Source organism: Pholcus phalangioides, unplaced genomic scaffold (assembly GCF_987345545.1).
Source record: "Pholcus phalangioides strain wild (caught in Gottingen) unplaced genomic scaffold, Ppha-v1.0 ptg000013l_1, whole genome shotgun sequence".
NCBI lineage: Eukaryota > Metazoa > Arthropoda > Arachnida > Araneae > Pholcidae > Pholcus > Pholcus phalangioides.
This window is the reverse complement of record NW_028301606.1, coordinates 17,095,084-17,115,528: the sequence shown is the minus strand read 5'-3', so window position 1 is coordinate 17,115,528 and position 20,445 is coordinate 17,095,084. Positions and strand designations below refer to the sequence as shown.

The following is a 20,445-nucleotide window of genomic DNA, read 5'->3' as shown; positions in this document are numbered from 1 at the left end:
TAACTTTTGCAATGAAAAGTAAAAATTTTCGGTTTTGTGATCGTTGTGATTCAATATAATTTTTATTTCATTTTTGTGTCCAATTTATTCCAGAAGCTTTATTAATATTGATTCTTCATCAGTTCTCAATATGCAAACTACACTAACAGTGTTAAACAGCAATTGAATTCTTTCCCATACAATCAAATAGCCCACTTAATCAGGTATTTTGTGTTGAAATCGTTGATATCTGTTTAAGAGGACCGAGTGTATTTTCCTTAAGGGGCCGTTCAATTATTACATCATCATCTATGGGGAGGAGGGGGTTTCCGATTTGATGACTTTTGATGACAAGGGTGGGGGGGGGGTTGGATAATGCTTATGTCATCAACCACCTTTTATGAAAATATGAAATATTTTTAATCGCATCTTAGTGCGACAAAAACGAGGAAAACCTTTCGATAGTTTGTGGGCACTTGAAGTAACATCCCCTCTATTGGTAAGTGCCTTACAGAGCCACTTTAGTGATCTCTAAATGTTTCGCGGATCCAAGTGATCTGGAAATGTGCCCAGACCACTTAAGTGCCCTAAAACTATGTCACATGTCATTCAAGGATCTCTAAATGTGTCATGGATCGCTTAAGTAGTCAGGAACTGTGTCACAGGACATTTAAGTGATCTGAGAATGTGCCATGGGCCACTTAAATGTTCTGGAATTGTACTATGGGTGCTTAAATGTTCTAGAATTGTATCACAGGACACTTAAGCAATCTGTAAACGTGTCGCTCAGTTCATTTTTACAAAATTAGGTTTGAGGAGGGAGGCCGCATCAGATAACCCCCAGGGCCATATTAGGTCTGCAGGCCAAGGGCCTTTATGCGATTTATCATTATATGGCTTAGAAGGTGGGTCGCAATGAATTTATTGAAGATAAAGTTTGAGTTCATAGCCTTCAAATAACATTGAAATTAAGAGAAATCCCCCCCCCCCTTGTACGTCTCTAAACCCACCAATATGCGTTAGGTTTCAGAGGGGCAGAGCTAATCACGAAATTTTGCTGACAAGGAGGAGGGGGGGGTCAATAATGGCAAACAAATTGCTTACGTAATACTGGAATGGCCCCTAAGATATTCTTGAGGTTTCTTTAAAAAAAAAGAAACAATAGTTATGGATATCAACACTTCAAAACAGACGAACATTCTTTTGCCAATTTTTTTTTTTTTTTTCAGGATCTGGGAGATGTGCTGGCATTTTTTTTTTAAAAATTCAATTTATAATAATAAAGTCATTGGATCACATTCTTTTCCATCAGGAGTCACAAGGACAACATTGCTGATTGTCCCTTGCAAGGCAACACTGCAAGCAGAAACTTCACCATTGTCATTCTGTACATATAAAGTCAAAGGCGCAGAACTGGAGACAGTCGAAGATTGATTAGAGGAACTTGCAAGGGAAAAACTATCAGGACAAGTATTTTGCACTAGCTTATCATTGTTTGTAATATCAGGTTCAGGTTCTAGACATTGAGAAGGATTATCCAGATCCCTTTCTTCACTCTCATCAAAAATAGCTTCAGACAGATCTGCACTCTCATAGCGTACTGTCTGCAACCGGTAGAACCCATCAGAATCAAGACGATACCTAAAGCGGCAATGACCAGAAGGCCAGTTAATGTTGTGCTTATCCAACATGTGCTTAGTGAGGTAGTTTCCTCTGGTAGTCACTTTATCGCAAACATGGCACTGGTACTTGGGTCGCTCTAGGCGCCCATGTTTAGAATTTGTGTGGTGTTTTAGACAAGTCTGGGAGCGTGTTGTGTAACCACAGCCTTCAGCTTGACAAGAATAAGGGGGAATATCACTGTGTGTCTCCAGGTGTTTTCTCAAATCCCCTTTACGCTTACATTTGTAGTCACAATATTGACAGGAATGTGACTTTGTATAAGAATGGCGATAGTTAATGTGAGCTCGTAACATTGATGGTGTTGGACAGGTCATGTCACACAAAGGACACTTATAATGGCACACATGAGTGCGCATGTGTTCTCTCAGTAACCTCTCTGTTGGTAGTTTCCGAGAGCAGTACTCACAAATCAATACTTCCTTAGATGTATTATTTTCCACTGGTACTTGTCGTAACACATGATCAGCAAATTTTGTGCGAGAAGCAAACATTGCTCCGCATACCGGACAAGCAACCACCTTTTCCTGGGAATGAGCTTTGATGTGTTCTTTCAGTTTGTAAGGCTCTTGAAAAGTCCTCTGACATTCTGACCACAAGCATTTCAGAGGCTTCTTGTCTGCATTATCCCATGCGTGCTGATCAACATGTAAATAAAACAGCTCTGGACTTTCAAATACTTCAGAGCAACCATCCCAGTAACATACCATAGGTTCTGGCATTTCTGGAATCAGGTTCCGATTCTGTGAGCCTAAAGCACAGTCTGGCAATTTGTCACGTGTTTGGAGATTCTTTCCACAACACTTTATCTTAGCATGGTAGGCATGGAGTAAAATATGACGACGCAGTTCTGGAAGTGAATAGGCAAAGGCTTCGCAATCTTTCCAGTGACAGTGTAAATCTTCATCTGTCAGCTGTGACAGGTGACATTGACAGATGTGATTGGTGAATGTTTTCATGACGCTGTTAACAAAATTGCAACCATCATACTCACAATGAAGATCGAGTTTTTCCCAAGAAAAACGAAACAACTTTTTACCAACTTTTTCTTCCATGTTCAAACCAAGTGCACAAAATTTCTTGTTTATATGTCAATACATCAGCAGTACTTTACCAAGCCATCAAGTTTGAATATTTTGAAACACCTCACTCTTTATGAAGCCTAAGAAGTAAATATTAATGAAAGCATTTCAATTTTATACCATGATAAATAGTAAGAAATAATATGTATATTTAATACCAAACCGGCAAATATTATAAAAACAAAACCAAATCAGAACCAACAACCTTGAAAATGTTTTGAAATCTTGAAGAGTGATTTAAATCAAAATTTACAACAAATAAGGAGCTTATTTTCAAAAGGCAACACTTCCATTTTCTTTTGAAATACACTTTTCAACAGTTTCTGAATCTTTAGTATGAGCTGTTGGATTATGCAACACAATTTATTCAAACGGGAATATTTTTGGTAGAATTTACAATGCAAAGTTGGTTGTTTCTACCAAAAGGGAACATATCCAATGCTTTGGTATTTTTCATTCAAAAAGGGGGGGGGGGGGCATTAAGGGAAATTTTTTTTCAAAACAGCATATTTTTCATAAGCGCTTTCAAAAGATCACATTTTAGAGTAGAACCTCTCAATAGCAAACACCCAAGGGGCCAAAAATTGTGTCCATTGATGAGATAGTAAAATACATTGAGTCCTGTTGAAAAAGTGTCCATAAATAGAGGTGTCCGCTAACAGGAATATCTGTTATGAGATGTTTTACTGTAGAATGTGTTTATGTTACTCATGAAAGAGTAGTAATGGTACCTTCCTTCACTAGGTGAAACCTTCTGAAATCAGCAGGTAGCAAAGAAATTTCTAATTTTTCATACATTGATTCAGCTCCAATTTCAGTCAAAACGTAACATTTCCACTGATTTTTGTTCAAAACAGAACATTTCCAAAATCTAAATATACATAACTTTCATTGAATGTTGATCAAAAAACATAATATTTAAATATTCTTCTACCACTCCCATATGATACTTATTGGTATATTTTCCAGTGTTTTTAAAGCAGCCCATTCTGGGTGGAGAGGAGAACTTTTTACTTCTACTGTAAACTTAATAATTGTGGAAATGTTCCTTTTTCAAAATAAGCTCCTCATATAACCTCAAAAAGACATAAATAAAAGACAATCAATAGAATGTGCCCCATTCTAATGATTGTGCCACAATGTTGAAAATTTATACCAAAAAAATGTGAGATAGAAAATACATAAGCATAATCTCCTATTTATGATTGCCTTCATAAAAATATTTTCATACTGATTTGTACAGTAAAATAAGGGAAGGAAAATAGAGAAAACTTCGATGAATGATAAAACTTCAATTTACAAGCATGATTTGTTCTGTGAACATGCTATAAATATTCATCTCAAATGTTTGTCTAGTTGGAATTTTTTTTTCTTTTATAGAATTCATTCAAATCCACTGTGATTTTCAGTAGAGTTTCATTGCCTGCTATCTGCAATTTTTTTTTTTTTTTTTGTGATTTTAGCTATAAGTCGAAACTTTGCTTACTTTTGACATACGTTTTAGTAACAACAGACGATATACCATACTTGGGGTTTCAATTTCTCATATTTTTCTCAAGGAAATATGGTATGTGCTGCTTGCATTGCAAGAAATGTCTCATTTAACAAGTCAAAATTTGTTTAAAACTTTTGCTTGTCTTGCAATCTAAAGTTTTACTATAATAAATGCAAGGAACAAAAGAAATCTTTGAGTAAACTAGACCCTAAATTTATTTTTAAATTTTAACAAGTGAAAAAGTCATTTCATGCATTTCTTATCTTTCTGCTCAGTAGCTGAGCTTTATCACAGTCATATTAATCTTGTACTGATTAGTAATTAAGTAATAATAATCTCCAGGTATAAGGAATGGAATTTTTAGTCCTATCTCATAAAATATCTTTTCTATCAATATATTGTAGAGAAACTTTTTTTAGCCCTCGAAAGTTTATTTTAATAGAGGTTTTGCACTATTTCAATTTCTCTAATCAACTTTGTAGAGACAAAACAATAACTACATTAATTCCTGCTTATATCAATAATCAAAACCATTCTAGGAATCAGGATCATATGAGATCATAGTTTGATGCTATTCTGCGGATCAATAAGAACATAGAAATTTTAAAAAAAATTATACAAAATTTGCAAAAAAGAATTGAATGCACATTATCAACTCACAATTGAAATTGTGTGACAAGAATTCCACAAATATGTCTGATTGCATGATGGTGCTCTTACAACCTGCCAAAGCATAATATTTCATAAAGTGCAATGTACGTTGCAGAAAGATTTTGGGAAGAATCTTGAGAAAAGTGTAGGAAACACCATTTTGGAAATTTTTATTACCATTTTATTACCATTTCCGGTCAGCTCAGAGTTTGTTGCAAAATAATGAAAAATATTCTACTTTGTATTCTTGCAATATTGAAAGGGTGGCGTCAGAGGCCTAAGTCAAAAAAACAAATTTAGGCCTGTTTCCAAAAAGAAAAAAAAAACATGCTTGACCCCTAAGAAACTTGCCAACCCTGACACTCGCAACGAATTATCAATACAAGAAATTATCAATGTGAGCACTTTTTTTCACTTTTTTGCATACCTTGAATTTACCATATTCATCTTCCTTCTATTCAGGTCTTCTATAAGTTTCATGTCCTCCACATTTCTGAATAGACGGTAGTAAAAAAACAGAACACCCCGGCACCTCTTCTCAGCTTCTCTGATTTTCAATTCTGGATCAAGAAGACCAATGACGCGCTCATTTGAAAAAGTCTCCAAGTATCTTGACTGCAATTGAAGGAAGATGAAACTATTTATGCCTTCATCAGTCTTTGCGAATGCAGCTTCTGTCACCCCACACGTAAGCGGATAAACAAGATCCAAGTATGTTGAAGTGACAATGGGCAGAGTGAAATCAGCCTAAAAATATCAACACAAAAATATTAATTATTTTTTGTCTAAAGAAAAACTTTTGTATGCAGAGAACCTTGAGAAAAGCATATAACCAAGTAATATGTTACTGTTCATTTATACAGTTGGCATTCATTATAAGGACACCCATCACTAAACAGACATTATATTGGGAAATTGTTATATCCAAAGTTTGAAGAAGAAAAAAGATTTTTAAGAGAATTCCCCCTATTTTGACAATAAAAAATCACATCATTCATTCTTTCATAAAGTAAGCAGTTGCAATAGAAATGTATAAGGTTTTAAAAGAAACACATTAAAAAATTCTTATAACTAATTTCATGTAGGTAGGCTACTTGTGCATATGCAATTTAAGGGTATCACATTGCTTATTGCAGACAACCATAATGAATGAGTTTGAATGGAAAAGTTAAGATTTTCAGCATGAAAACATAAGTCCACTTGTCTGTAATATTGTTCCCTTATCTAAAGAAAAGTGAAGCATCATCAATGTATCAGATGGCATGTCCTTTATGTTGTGGTCAGAACTTTTCATATCCTTTCTCTTAAAGTTTATTCACAATAACTTTGGTCCTCGTGTAAACAAGCCACTGTATCAATTTCTGATATCACTCAGTATCCTTTATCGCTATTGGTTGTAATTTTACCTGCCCATTCATTATGTGTAAAGGAACACATAATTAACTCTTATAACTAATTAACAGTGATGAAAACATTTTCACTGTTTTCCTAATTTCGTTGAAACAAAAACAGTTGATAACACCAATTAAAATAAATATATATATATATAGAGAGAGAGAGAGAGAGTGCGTGCATGGGTGCGTGTGTCAAAAAATCAATAGGCATTCTGTCCTCATCATGGCACATTTCTCAAGGGTTATGATGACAGGGCTCCAGCCCGAGGGCCTGCAACGATTTTTGCTAATTTTTGCTTTTTTCCACACTACAAGATTACTATAGAAGGGCTCCTGAAAGGATGGTTTGAGGGCCCACCAAAGATCCCAGCCTAAGGGGGGCTTTGCTGCAAGATGTGGGAACAATGGTCGTTATAAAAGCTTGTGTGACACCTTATTTATGGCAAATACTAAGAAATCCTCTCAACTCATTTTTTCTGATTTTTTCAAAAATTCTACAATTACATTTCTGAGCTAATTTATGCCATATGATTTTCCTGGGCCGATCATGCTACCAATTATAACAAAAAACTAATAATGAAAAGCTTACTGTTGTGTTGCTGTTTTTTACTTCTTCAGCAGGGCCTCCCCTGAACTGGGATCGTGTAGGAGGGTCCCCCCCAGGCCAGTCTTTCTCACGGAGCCACTCCATAGTGGATCTATACTGTCTGTCACAATGAGACTAACTGAATTAAGAAGAAGCAGTGCACTTTCGAACCAGGTTTCAAAACTTTTACCCTCATGTCCTCAACTCATTGCCTTCAACAAAGTCAATATTACTGCCCTGTACCCTTCCCAACAAGCTGCTAAAATAGAACTGAGTTCTTTGGAAAACTAAACATGAATAAAAAGTATGAGGTACTTTACGATACCAGGGGATGCTTTTATTTACATGAGGACTGAAGTTATCGTGAATGAAGAGTAAATCTGATTCCAAAAAAATCCTGAGCTCCAGAAATAAAGGGGGGGGGGGGGAGGGTCCAGTCACACAAATATGCACCATCATATTCTGACTACAAATTATCAGACATAAGACATCCTATTGCCATTACAGGTGGATTAATTCCTCCATGATGAAATTAAACACACTTAAGGACAAATTTCATCCATTTCTTTGAAGAAAAACAGGATAGGACAGAACTGAATCCGGATGTTGTATTGGATTGAATGGTCTTTGCCTGTCATTATATGGGGGGGGGGGGGAATAACATGTGATGAATAGGAAAACCTTTGGTACATATTGTACTGGTTTCCATGATGAAACAATCTCAAAGTTGTGTGGTCATTATAACAAGAGAGTGTCGACAGTACTTATAGTATATTCATTTCTGTTTTGAAAACTTTTGTTAATGCCTTCACAAAAGCAAGCGAAGAAAAATATAGAAATCTGAACAGAATAAATCTGTGTTTTATACTTTTACGCTAATATTCAATTGCATGATTCATAACTTTTAACGCAATATATCTCTAGAGCACCACAGAATGCAATGAGATCATATATTTAATTACTTTACCTTATACAGCTCTTGCAGCAAACTCTTTTGACTTGGGGATTTAAGTTGATATAAAGCTACTGCGCTAATATTGTTGATATTATTTAAGATATTCCACAATTTCTTTGCAGTTTTCAATGCATCTGTGGTATGCGGAATGAAGACTGAAATTTGATCATCACTTTCCAGAAGCTGATGCTTATTCAGATCAATAGAGCAAGTGCTTGTGTTAGGCAGGCAAATGCCGGAGTCTTGGCATTCTGTTTCTGTCAAAGATATCAGACCTGTAGCAACACATTCAATAAAATAATGCCTATTAATATCAGAATTTACACAATGAATAAGTGTTTTTTTCCCAGATGAAAAAACTGATATTCAAATAGAATAATTTAAAACACAAATACACTGTAAGATGTCCCCCCCCCCCCACAATGATGATGCTGGGGGGAGGGGGGCAGGACGATGATGTCAATTCATATACTGTATATGCATATATGTTAGATCAGTCATCTCCATTGTTGACACTGAATGGCAATTCTCCCCCCCCCTCCCCGCCTCTGCCCATGGAAATGATCAAAAAAATTATCTAGAGAGCAAGGAACCAGGTCAGTGAGTGGCCAAAAGAGTAACCTAGAGTGTGTACAAGCACGGGAGTGGCCAAAAGAATATGCAAGTATGTGAGTGACCAAAAGTGACTTAGAGATACATTGAACATTGAAGGACCGGACACACCCTGCTTCCCATCTCAGAGAGATATCAAAGCTTTCCCGTGGGATGGGTGTATCCGGAAATTTATTAATTTACGTGAAAATAAAACAAACAATGATATACATATATACAATAACAATAAAGAATATGGAGTAAAAATTATGATCATAGCATCATCTACAGATAATCAGTCCGTAATTGTAATAGTCCTTATGTAAATAATGAAAGAATAATTTTGTCTTGTATGTGATAGGATCTGGAATTGAATTTATCCAATCTAGAATATACCAGTCTCATCAATTGAGCTGTAATAAGACAAAAATTGATGACACAGGCATCTTTACAGGGGTGAGGACCAAGTAGGTTATAGTATAGCCAGACAAATTTGAGGAATGAGTGGTCACAAAAATCAGACTAGAATGATAGAATGCCTGCAAACACCATATTCTGCCTCTGCTCCAGAATCCTTTGAGAATCCAGGAACATTGACATGGCACCTAGAAAAGTTGTATTGATCAGGACTGAACAACTCTTCAAAAATGCACTCACCTGACTTGAAATGCATGCATGCCAAAATCAATATTTTATATGCTAGTGTTGGGCATATGTTCGAAAAAAAAATACATGTCTGTCAAAAGTTTCACATGCCATGGACATTTTGGGCAATAGATTTGTCCAGCCCAGGTATTGACATCTAAAATCTATTGTGATTAAGCTAAATTTAAGGATGAGGAGAGCACAAAATTTTCGAATTTATGTCAGCATGTCTGCAAAAAAAATTTTGTTTGAAATTATTCATTAATACCTTGATCTACTCAACCATACATGCACCTTGTACACATTTCTCTGCAGAAATTGACAAATCGGCATATGATAGAACATGCACATGAGTGATGTCCCTAACGTATTTATATTGTCCGACTTGTGCTTGGACGTGTGCATATGTACCTAACAGAATGAATGGTTATCTAGTGTCCTGTGAATTTCTTTCTTTGGCCATCTGATTTTCAAACTATGAGTGAAGTATAATGATTGAATATTTTTGGCATTGTAGATCTAATGCTCTCTATGACGAGACTTTTTAACTAGAAGACACTCGCTCGCATTCATGCCTGGAACTTGGGAACCAAAGAAAACAAACTTCAACTGATAACTTCTATGCCGCCAGTAGGGTCGAACCTGATTTCTCATGATGCAAGTCAGTCAATATAACCACATGATGGTACAGTGGCCAAGGTCATGCTTATACAACCTCTGACAATAAAGTTTGGGGAATGAAGTCAGAACGGGCGATCTGGCAACACTGGCGAAGCAAAACGCTGCACATGCGTAGCGGCAGGTGTTGACTATCTGCCGCCACCGATGTTCAGTTGAGTGTCGTTTGTGTTCCGTGAACGACTTGTTTTACAAAGTGCTTTTTTAGTGCGTTGGTTCTTAACTGAGAACAGGAAAATGAACAAACAAAAGACCACTGAGGATGAGTCCTGGTGTCTCAGGTACGGCCCTGAAACGAAACAGCAAAGCATGGAATGGCTTCTCCTGCATCACCTTGTCGGAAAAAGATCAGAGCAGAAAAATCACGCATCAAAACGATGCTAATCACCTTTTTCGATAGTCAAAGCATTATCCACAAGGAATTTCTACCTGAGGGAACGACGATGAATGCTGCAAGGTACATTGATATTTTGACCGTTTCATGAAACATCTACACAGGGTACGACCTCAGTACGCACAACAAGGTTCATGGTTTCTTGTTCACAACAATGCTTGCCCTCACACAGCCAATATTGTCAAATAGTTCCTGGCAAAAAAGGGGGTGGTGCAAATTGAATATCCACTATACTCGCCAGATCTCAATCCTCCAGACTTCTTCCTATTCCCACGACTCAAACTCGCTTTGAAAGGAAAGAGATTTGATGATATTCCTGACATCCAACGAAACGTGACGAGGCTTTTGAACTCCATCCCAAAAGAAGACTTCTTGCAAAGTGTCCAGGACATGTATAGGAGATCTCAGCGGTGCATAGTAATGGGAGGTGACTATTTCGAAGGACAGTAAGGTAACTTTCGTTAACATTTCATCTACGTTAATGTTACAGGACTATTCACCGAACTTTATTGTCAGAGGTTGTGTTGCACAGCAGAAACTGCATTTGACTGTTGTAAGGAAGAAAGTAAACATTTAATACCCAAATATTTAAATAAAATGAAAACAATACAACAACAAAATGAAATAAAGCTACATCCACATACTTTTAAAATACGAACTCTCGCTGATCTTTCTGAGAACATCAAAACGTTTCAGCTCTTGTAAAGCATTTATCACATCTGAAAAACTCTTTGGTGCTCCTTCACTTGAAGTCTTGACACTAGAACAGATCTCGTCTACGATATCCACATTTATTCCTTTCTGTAAGAATCGCGTAAGAAAAACAAAATCAATACAACCAAATAAAATTTCAAATTGCTTAGGTGCCCAAGAAAATTACTGATACAAAATTTCAACAGATGTTTTGCAACCTGATTTTATGTGTACATGCTACAGTTTTTACAGAGAATTGCAGAGATAACCATTAGCAATGAGTTGTTGAAAACCTTTGTGCCAAATTGACATGGGATGTTCCATTTGATCAAATTTACCAAAAATTGACTGTCAAATCATCTTTTCATGAATTATTGCATGTGCATATGCTGACCATATTCCTGATTTTGAATGAAAGTACCTATTCCTGTTTTTGGCCCATAGTCTTTTCGGCATAATTTTCATTTAATTGCAGTAATGACAAATATTTTACCTAATGTCAGACTGAGAAAGCTAACAGAATAATGGTATCACTATACGCTACGAAAAGCTGTGATTCGGCAGTAGTAATTGCGGTTTTAACAGTCAGTGTGTCTATGAGTTAAAATTATTTTGTATAAATTGATTTTATTTAAACTGAGAACATTTTTTATATTTTGTTTTTCAATATAGGTTGTCCATACATGGAAATTATTTTAAAATAATCATTTGGCGAGAATTGCTGTCTCAGTGAGTAGTCATTTAGATTATTAAGAATAATGTTGTCCAATTCGACAACTCAATCAATAGTAAATTGCACATGACAATACATCGAAACTGTGTTCAGTTTAAAAGAAAGAGTCTGAATCAGAGTCTTATATATTCCCTAAAGAGAACACCTTGACAGTAATACCCTGATTTAAGTCACCTCACTTTTACACCATTTCATGCTATATATATATATTTTTTTTTTACAATTCAATGAATTTTTAGCAAATCTTGAATGCTTTTGAATTTGCATTAATGGAATGGAAATGTTTCCATTGAGCATGACTCCCACAAGAGCGGGGTTGACAGGGCTCCAGACCGGGAGCTTGACAATTCTTAAATTATGAATATGCTGTCAATCGACTGCTTTTACAAGGGACACCAGCATCATTTAGTAAGGGGACAATTCTGGGTTGTGGTGGCACAGGGAGTTTTTCTCAAACAGGGTTGTTAATAAATGAAATAGCTTACCTCCAGGGTCAGTAAATTCAAACACAATTGACACTAAGAAATACGACAAACATGTTGGGGTAAATCGAGAAGCTATCAGTATTTAGATATGACAACCATAATCTTTTATATGTGGGCAGCATATAATTATTATTTATTTATTCATTTATTTTTGGCAATATATGTTTTCATATTGAGTTGCTGTATTTTGGTTATATTTGACATCCATATTTTTATATGGGCATCTTTTTTTTCAGCCGCCTTAATGGGTAATTTGCCTGTTGTGGCCTTTGTATTTGTACATATACCTATATACACTCACATAAACACGTTCCTGTATGTACTTATTTGTTAAAAAATTCCCTACAGGAATGTGTATGAGACACATGAAAAGTTTAGTAGTAGTGTGTCAAAACATGTTAGGAAATTCTTGGTTTTCCTTTATTTTTTGCCTATGTCTTCGGTTTTCTTCTTTACTGCAGCAGCCCTATTTAAAAAAAGACAAAAATTATGAAGTTCTTACCGGTTCTTCATAATTAGCCTGGAACTTGTGTGTATAATCCTTCCAGTCCGACTTGTATAAAGGCCCACAGGTAGAAAACACTTGCTTCGCAAACTCTCTCACAAAAGAATCAGGCAAGTCCTCTGCATTTATGTTGTCAAGTGTAGGACGAGCTTTATCGAAGATATTTCTAATGGTGGCATTGACTGCAGTGGAATAAAATGAAATAATTAATTATATTCATCTAAAAAAATATAATTCATTACGATGGATTTGGAATAATTCACAAATTATAAAACCATCATCTTCATCGCCACTGCCCCCCCCCCCTACTTTTCAATCAGTGCTTAATCATGTAGGTTAGTTGAAAAGTCCAGTATTTTATTGGACATACAAATTTTTCCTGTATTATTCTGCTCTATGAAGGGGATGATCTGCAGCTAGATCGCCCAGATTGCCTCAAACATTTCACTAATTCCAGACACTTGACAGACTACCCCAGACACAGACCAAAGGTAATGCGCCAGACTTATTGTGTAGGGTGAATCGTCCTGTATATCATGGGATGGAAAAAAGTTCTCCCCCTCCAAAGAGCAGAAAAATATGGGGAGTCATCCATGACTATCTGCCCGGGCTTCAGGCATCTCACATATTACTCAAACTTCAAGCTCTTCCTAGATTGCCCAGAATTTGAATACTTTGCAGATCACTATATTTTGGTCAGTATAATCTGCAGATATTATCTGTTAAAAACGTGATTAAACATTAAAAAATGTTAATTATCTACTGCTGCAGACAATCTGCAGAAAATTATGTTATCAACCACTAAAAGATGGCTCTCCTAGTTATGGATTCAATGAAAGCTATACATTGTTTTTGTTCTTCCTTCAAATTTTGCGTACGGAATATGTGCCACCGAGGATTATATGCAAGAAAATTTGGTATATCAGTCCCAAATACAAGGCAATATATTAGGACTTATTGTGTAACAATGAAGTTTTTATGGGACAGATAGAATTTTCCCCATGTTGTTCTGCTCTTTGGAGGGGTGATCATTCCCGTCTGGTTTTTGACCTGGTCAGAGCTCTAGTCCTGGGGTTTGTTAGTGATCTCGTAACAGCTTTGGTATAAGGGACATATGCCAAGTTGGCAGCTTTTTTCCGATGATAATAATTAATTTTACTAATAATCATTAGTGAAGAGGTATATTGCATATATCACTAGCAGGAGCTTTTCATGTAAATAGTGTTTATTTTGAGAAAAACTGTTTAAGCACGTTTTAAAGACCGAGTTAATTTTCCTTAACAACAAAAAGTGCTAAATGCCAAAGTTTGCTTTTTATCTTGTCATTATAATTATAGAAATAAAATAAAAATTGTGAAAAAACTCTATCCATCAACATTGTAGTTCTGACAATTAGTAATTAAATAACATCCATAATGTAATATATATACTTTTTTCCTATATTTGCCACAGGCCCGGCAACAATTTTCTTGTTTTCCTGCAAAGACTTCAAGCATTTCACAGACTACGACAGATATGGAAACTGACAAGGGGAGGAGATATCGATGTTTAAGGAAAGAAAAATTCATCTCTGCCTTCACTGGGACACGATGTCTTCATAACTTAGTTACCGGACGACTGCTCCACCAACTAAGTTATGAAGACAGATAGAATTTACCCTCCTTGGAGCGTATGTATATGCTGGAATGGCTCCATGCAACAGACCATGGCAACATTCTGCTAATAGCTCGCAGATGACATCAAGGCCACCAGATGGCAGTATATGACAAAAGACGTCACTCTCCCTTGTTAATATGACAGGTACAGGAAACTGGCTGGGTGATACTTTCCTTTCCTGCAACATCGATATCTCCTCACTCAGCTAGTTTCCGTATCTGTCGTATTAACAAGGGAGAGTGATGTCTTTTGTCATATCACAGACTGTCTGGACTTTGGACACTTAACAGATTGCCCCAGGCACAGATCCAAGGCAATGTGCTACTACAAAACCACACACATGCACCTCGTCCACATTCCTCTGTGGAACTTCCAATGAATTGGTACATGTCAGAATGCCAGTGTTGCGAATCTGACGTGAAGATGGTTTTGGTGTTATACTTGTTATGTGTGGTGCCAATATCTGCCATCAGTTTTTACGACTATGAGTGAAGTGTATCATTGTTGGCCTATTGCTCTCCACGGCAATGTGTTTGGGAATTATATAGTGTGAGTTGAAATATCCCTATTTTACGGGACAGAAAAATTTTCCCCATGTTGTTCTGCGGAACAGCTTTGGTATAAGGAACACACCAAGTTGGCGGCTTTTTCCCAACGATGCGTTGCAAACGCCGGTGCTCTGGTTTGTAGTAATTCTGCTGGGTTTTCGTTGTTCCAGAATGTTCCTTTGATGCCGGGGTGACACTAGTTGATGTTTGTAGCGCATCTTTCCAAACTTTTGAACAGCCATTTTGTCCTTTCCGAGCGGTAGGATTACATTTTCGTCGACCGACAGACCAGACACGACCCAGGCTCTGTACCTCCCGCGATATAAGCCTTTTACCCTTGCAGGTTGGGTCGCGCTGGGGTGTCGACCGGTAAAGTTATATACTTTTTATTTATTTTTCTTATTTATTTTATTTAAAAGAATCTGGATACCCAGAAAGAGTCCAGGTTTTAATTTTTTATACATAGAATATACTTATTTATGTAACATTATGTTGCTTTCATGTTTAGTCTAGATAGGGATATTTTTATTATTATAATTTATTATTTCATCTGTTTTGGAATACTGTAGCATAATTTGGAATCCACACTGCTTATTTAATACACTTAAAATTGAACGTGTTCAAAACAGGTTTTTACGCTATGTATATTTTAAGAAACATCAGTCATATAATCACTACTTACCAAACGAAATACTTTGCTCATCGTTCAGTTATGATTCCCTTGAAACTCGCCGTCTCATGGCCCTTACTAGGTTTTTTGTAAAAATTCTTCACTTTGATATTGATGTGCACCTGATATTATAAACATTACTTTTTACTGCCCATGAATCAATCTTAGATGCTGTAATCTTTTTTATGTTCCTCCATATCGTTCCGATGTTTTGAAAACTTCTCCTTCGTACCGATTTCTGAGATGCAGTAGTACTGATGATGTATATTTTTAAACTTTTAATTTTGTATATACATATGTTTTTATCTTTATCTTGTATTCATATATGCAAACTGTAACTGGGTTTGTAAAAACCCAGTACTGTAACTGTAAACTGTAATTGTTTGCCTGTAGTTTGTATTTTTAAATAAATAAATTATGCTTGTTGGTTTTAGCATTGTTATGTTTGCTTGCGCGTCAATACTGTCCCACAGCCTCATATCATGGTTATTAACCCAGAAATCATATTTATAATCCAGATCTTATTTATGTTTATACTATTATATTTCTCTTCTGTTTTGTGATTTTTTTCATTTTTTTCAATGGGTTTTTATCATTGTTTTCTATGCTGGCGATTTTTTTTCCGGTGCCCGTAGTGTTGAACGGCCTTGGCAACTTTTGGTAGGGTCGTCGGACATGTTCGGCGCCGGAAAAAAAAAGTCGCTGAAAATCGCCAAGTTGCACCTTATACCAAAGCTGTTCTGAAGGCGGAGAAGATGAAATTGACGTCGGAAATTTTTCTATCCATATACTCACTTTGAGAATCTTTTATTATTTCTTCATTGATACGATCGATGTCTACCATTTCAATGTCATTGAATTTGCACTGGGGTCATTTCATAATGGCATTATCGAGAGAAAACAACACACGCAAAATTTCTTGGAAAAATGAATTTTTTGACGTGACAGGGACGACCTTGACGTGTGTCGTTGATATCGTTGCCAGATTGGAAACGAAAAAAAGAGTTATCATGTGACGGTGTATCATTTTTCATATTCTGACTATATTTCCTCGAGAGAAATATGTAGAAATACGGGAAATTACCAATTATATCGCCAAAATTGATGCTAAAAGTAAGTAGGGATGCCAAACACTAATAAAATCAAGGAGGGATAGGTAACGACGGGAAATGTTACACAGCCGCAACTTGCAGGTTTAAAATGGTTTCCACGAAATAAAATGTTCACCGTCAAAGAAATGAGAGATTCTTATTTGTATTTGTAATAACAAAGAATAATTTATGAGTAAATGTTATTATTGTTATTAATTATGTTATTATTAATTACTATGAGTTAAATTATGAGTATCGGACTTTTTGCCTACCCTCAGGGCCGCAACTATGGGGGAGCAGGCGGGTCTCGTGTCCCCGGGCGCTGGAGCAGAGGGGGGGGGGGCAAATTTTATTCTCAAACCTCTCCTTCAACGTTACAAGGGGGCGCCAAAATGCGCACTTGCCCCGGGTGACCAAGCATATAGTTTCGGCCCTGCCCACCCTGTATATATTAAATTTATAAAATCCCTTCTTTTCAGCCTTTAATCATCCGTGGGTGGGCCTTTATATACTGTTACTAGACGTCCTCCTTTTTTATGTCATTTCAGGTGTCCTTTAAACGTTTTAGAAAATTTACCCTTTTGTCCTTGTCTGGTTTCCGTAATTTTTTTCTGGGGGAATTTTTTTTTCATGTTGAAACATATATTTCTTTATTGACATGTGAGCAAGCACTTTTTTGCTTTTTTTTTCATAACATATTGGCCAATAGCCGTCGAAATTCTCTGAATTTTTCTGTTTTTGCTTCTTTTTAAGCCGTTAGTTTGGAAAAATAATTGTTGTGGGAGGTTTTATTGATCAAATTATGGTGCCCTTTGTTGTGGAAAGCGGGAAAAAGTGACGGTATTAAAGGTGCACTCAAGCGTCTCATTTCTCAGTTTCCGAATCTGGTTATCCTACTCATAAGTAGCAAGCAGGGTAGCGGAGATACTATTCTAACCACAGTCCAGCTCTCTATGTACAATTGTTTGCTCTACTCAGGGCCGGCGCCGGGCAAGAGGTCGACGAGGTAGCATGATTACAGTGACGTCATATTTTTTTAATGACAGATTTATTATGACTCGCAAATTTTTACACATCGAAATAATTTTGAACGGAAAACTCGAGTGGATAAATAAGAGCAGGTAAATATAATACTTTTCAGTGTTGAAATGCTATTCAACACTGTTTGCTATTCAATACTTGATTCATCTCAGTACACCTTCTTTCTTGCACTTTTAAAAAGTGTCACTCATCTCTAGAGAAGCTGGTCCTTTTCTTTTTTTAAGGATATTTTCGCTCTTTATCAATATTTCTCCAATTGAGTTTCCTTTCTTTAGTCGAATAAGTATAAGTTTGGATTCCTTGCTTATCTTCCGACAAATGTCTCTTTCAATCATACTATACATACTTTCAATCATAAAAGAAATAAGTTAGAAGAATCTCTTGTGTGGTGTTGTTTGGCTCCGGAATGTTCTGGCTGCCAGTTTCTGTATACCTATCTATATCTGTTCTCTATAGCAGGGTATTTTCTCGCGGAACCTTGGATAGTTATAAGTGTGGTTCGCGGAACACTTGATGATGATGGAACTGTTCTATAGAGCTAAACAAATTTTTGAATATTTATTCCCAAAAAAAAAGTGTCCCTACTGCGTCATAACATCACAGCCTCAGCGAAAATGAAAGAGGGCCTAGCCAGCATCTCCTAATTTGCCTATATATTATCATAAATTATGGTTCCGGATCTTACCTTAGAAGCCGCCGTTTAGCTGAGGTCCCTGTATGCCCCCCACAAAAGGAGTGGGTGTATCAGGGCTCCTGCATGGGGGCTCAAGATAATTCTCATCAGATGTGATTCTATTTTTTTTTCCACACTACAAAATCATATTAGACGGGGCTCGTTTTAGGAGCATGGGCGGAGATACGGGGAACGGGGGGGGGGCATTGCCCCTCCAGCGTCAAAGATGCTAATCATTGAATCACAGGGTGTTCAATGATTAGCATCAGGCATCTATCCTCCATGCACTATGACCCCTACAAGGGAAAGACTGAGGGAGGATGGTGGGGGGGGGGGGGGAATGATGAGCATCGAGATGCTCGCAGTAAAAATGTAAAATGTCATTCTTACATGAAATGTGCACTTTAATAAATTTTTTTTTATAGATCTGGGCACATATTGCCTTTTATTTCACCTGCTTCTTTGCTCACAGAATTTCGATTTCTGTGCAGAGAGAATGCTAAAATAATACGCTTCCTTATACAATATAGGGATTTTTTTCTGCGCCCAAAACATTTCTGTGTACAAGAAAGAATTCTCAGACCCTAAACGTTCATATTTTGTAAACTCATTCACCATGAAAAATATGTGGCACTGTTATCCGTAACCCATAGGCGGGTAAAAATATAATTCCATCAGCAAAAATATGCCTTCTAGAAAATATTGGAAACAATTATACAGTAGGTCTACAGATAGAGAGTACATTATATTATGTGTGAGAAAGACATCAATGAACTAGAGCCCCTTCCCCGCGCCATCTATCAAATAAAACTTACAATTCTATGATTGAAATTAGTGACCGGATTTTTAGTAATTCGTCGCATTTAAAAAGTAATATAATATGATATAAACTAATATTTTATAAGCAACAACATATTGGTTAAATGATCACGTTTGTATGTCATCCTTGCATGGGTGTGTATGGCCCCATAAGTAAATAAATTATTATTATTATCAAGTTTGTGGTTTAAAAGCTTAGCAGTTGCTTTTTGGCGTATTATTATTAATAAAACTTGCAGTGTTTGAATTTTTGCTTTTATGCACAAAAAAGTTTAAATATTTATTTTTTGCAAGCTTTAGTAATATTATTTTACAATACATAAACAACATTTGTTAAAATTTCAAGGCAAACTTAATAATGTAATTAATATTATTACTTATAAAATATTAACTTATGTGTTGTGTCGTATCGCTTTTTTTCATGCGGTACATTATTCAAAATTCAGTCGCTGATTTTAATCGAAGAATTTTAACAGTTTTATTTGATAGGTGGTGGAAGGGGTTCTAGTTAATTGATGTTTCTCACACGTAAACAGGGTGATTCTAAATTCATGGGATAAACTTTAAGGGGTGATATAAGACACCTAAACAAGCATTTTTGGTCATAGAATGTGCTGTCGAATCGCAATAGCAAAGGCGGTAAAGGGTGTTTTTGGAGAGTGCACAGTAGCACTTCAACAAAAACATATTTTTCCGATGGATTTACTGCGATATGTGCTGTCAATCATTCGAGGTTGCATATGAACCTTTCAGATTGGATTGGAGTTTGTTTTTTATTGGTGCAAGGACCATCAAGATTATGCTGCGTTATGTTGTGCAATGATGAAGCGGTTAAATGGCTTGTGTGGCCTGATAACTTGTAGCGTTTTACCAGGTTGCATCATAGGAAGGCCCTCCACATCATAATACCCTGCTCCCTGGTCACGAGCATTGGTGTGCACAAGATCGACCTTCCGAGGGGGCACATTGGGTTCGGGGAGCAGAAGGAATTTCTCCCAATGAAATTTTGAGCTACTAACCTTCAGAAAGCGTTTGAAATTAACAGAAATTGATAAATATACATAGTATATAAATGTATTTTCTTTCGATATTTTAATTTTTTACTAAAATATGTAAATATATTTTCAATTTTTCCCTCATCTTGGGGAGGACAAGGGCCGCCCCCATGTTCTCTCCTACGTACTACGCCCCTGGTCACGAACGTATGAACTCAGGAGCTGTTACTTCGCTAGAAAATTTCTCAAAAACGTATAAATGAAAAACCAATTTTTGTGGTACGTAACATAACAACATTTCATTTCATACCATACCGTGCACCGCCCAGGCTCTATCTACAATTGTAAATTTTAGCCATTGCCCCGGATGAGGGGCTGGGCGGTGTCGGGTGATTTATTATGCATA

At 36.5% G+C, this 20,445-nt stretch overlaps 1 protein-coding gene across 3 annotated transcripts; it reads right to left on the bottom strand.

The window, feature by feature from the left end:
• Positions 1 to 1,153: 1,153 nt before the first annotated feature.
• Positions 1,154 to 16,378, bottom strand: LOC149078683 (histone H4 transcription factor-like). 3 transcript variants are annotated; one of them, XM_089240825.1, is made up of 6 exons: positions 16,216 to 16,378; positions 12,544 to 12,728; positions 10,775 to 10,931; positions 7,835 to 8,097; positions 5,315 to 5,634; positions 1,206 to 2,821 (listed from the first exon to the last, which is right to left on the bottom strand). In XM_089240825.1, exons 1-6 carry the CDS (start codon positions 16,262 to 16,264, stop codon positions 2,806 to 2,808), a joined length of 990 nt encoding a protein of 329 aa, XP_089096951.1. In that variant the 5' UTR covers positions 16,265 to 16,378; the 3' UTR covers positions 1,206 to 2,805. The 3 variants fall into 3 exon arrangements, with proteins under 3 accessions (XP_089096950.1, XP_089096951.1, XP_089096952.1); XM_089240826.1 differs by having other exon boundaries at positions 2,689 to 2,821; positions 7,835 to 8,079; positions 16,216 to 16,356; XM_089240824.1 differs by lacking the exons at positions 7,835 to 8,097; positions 10,775 to 10,931; positions 12,544 to 12,728; positions 16,216 to 16,378 and having other exon boundaries at positions 1,154 to 2,821; positions 5,315 to 5,416.
• Positions 16,379 to 20,445: the final 4,067 nt, after the last annotated feature.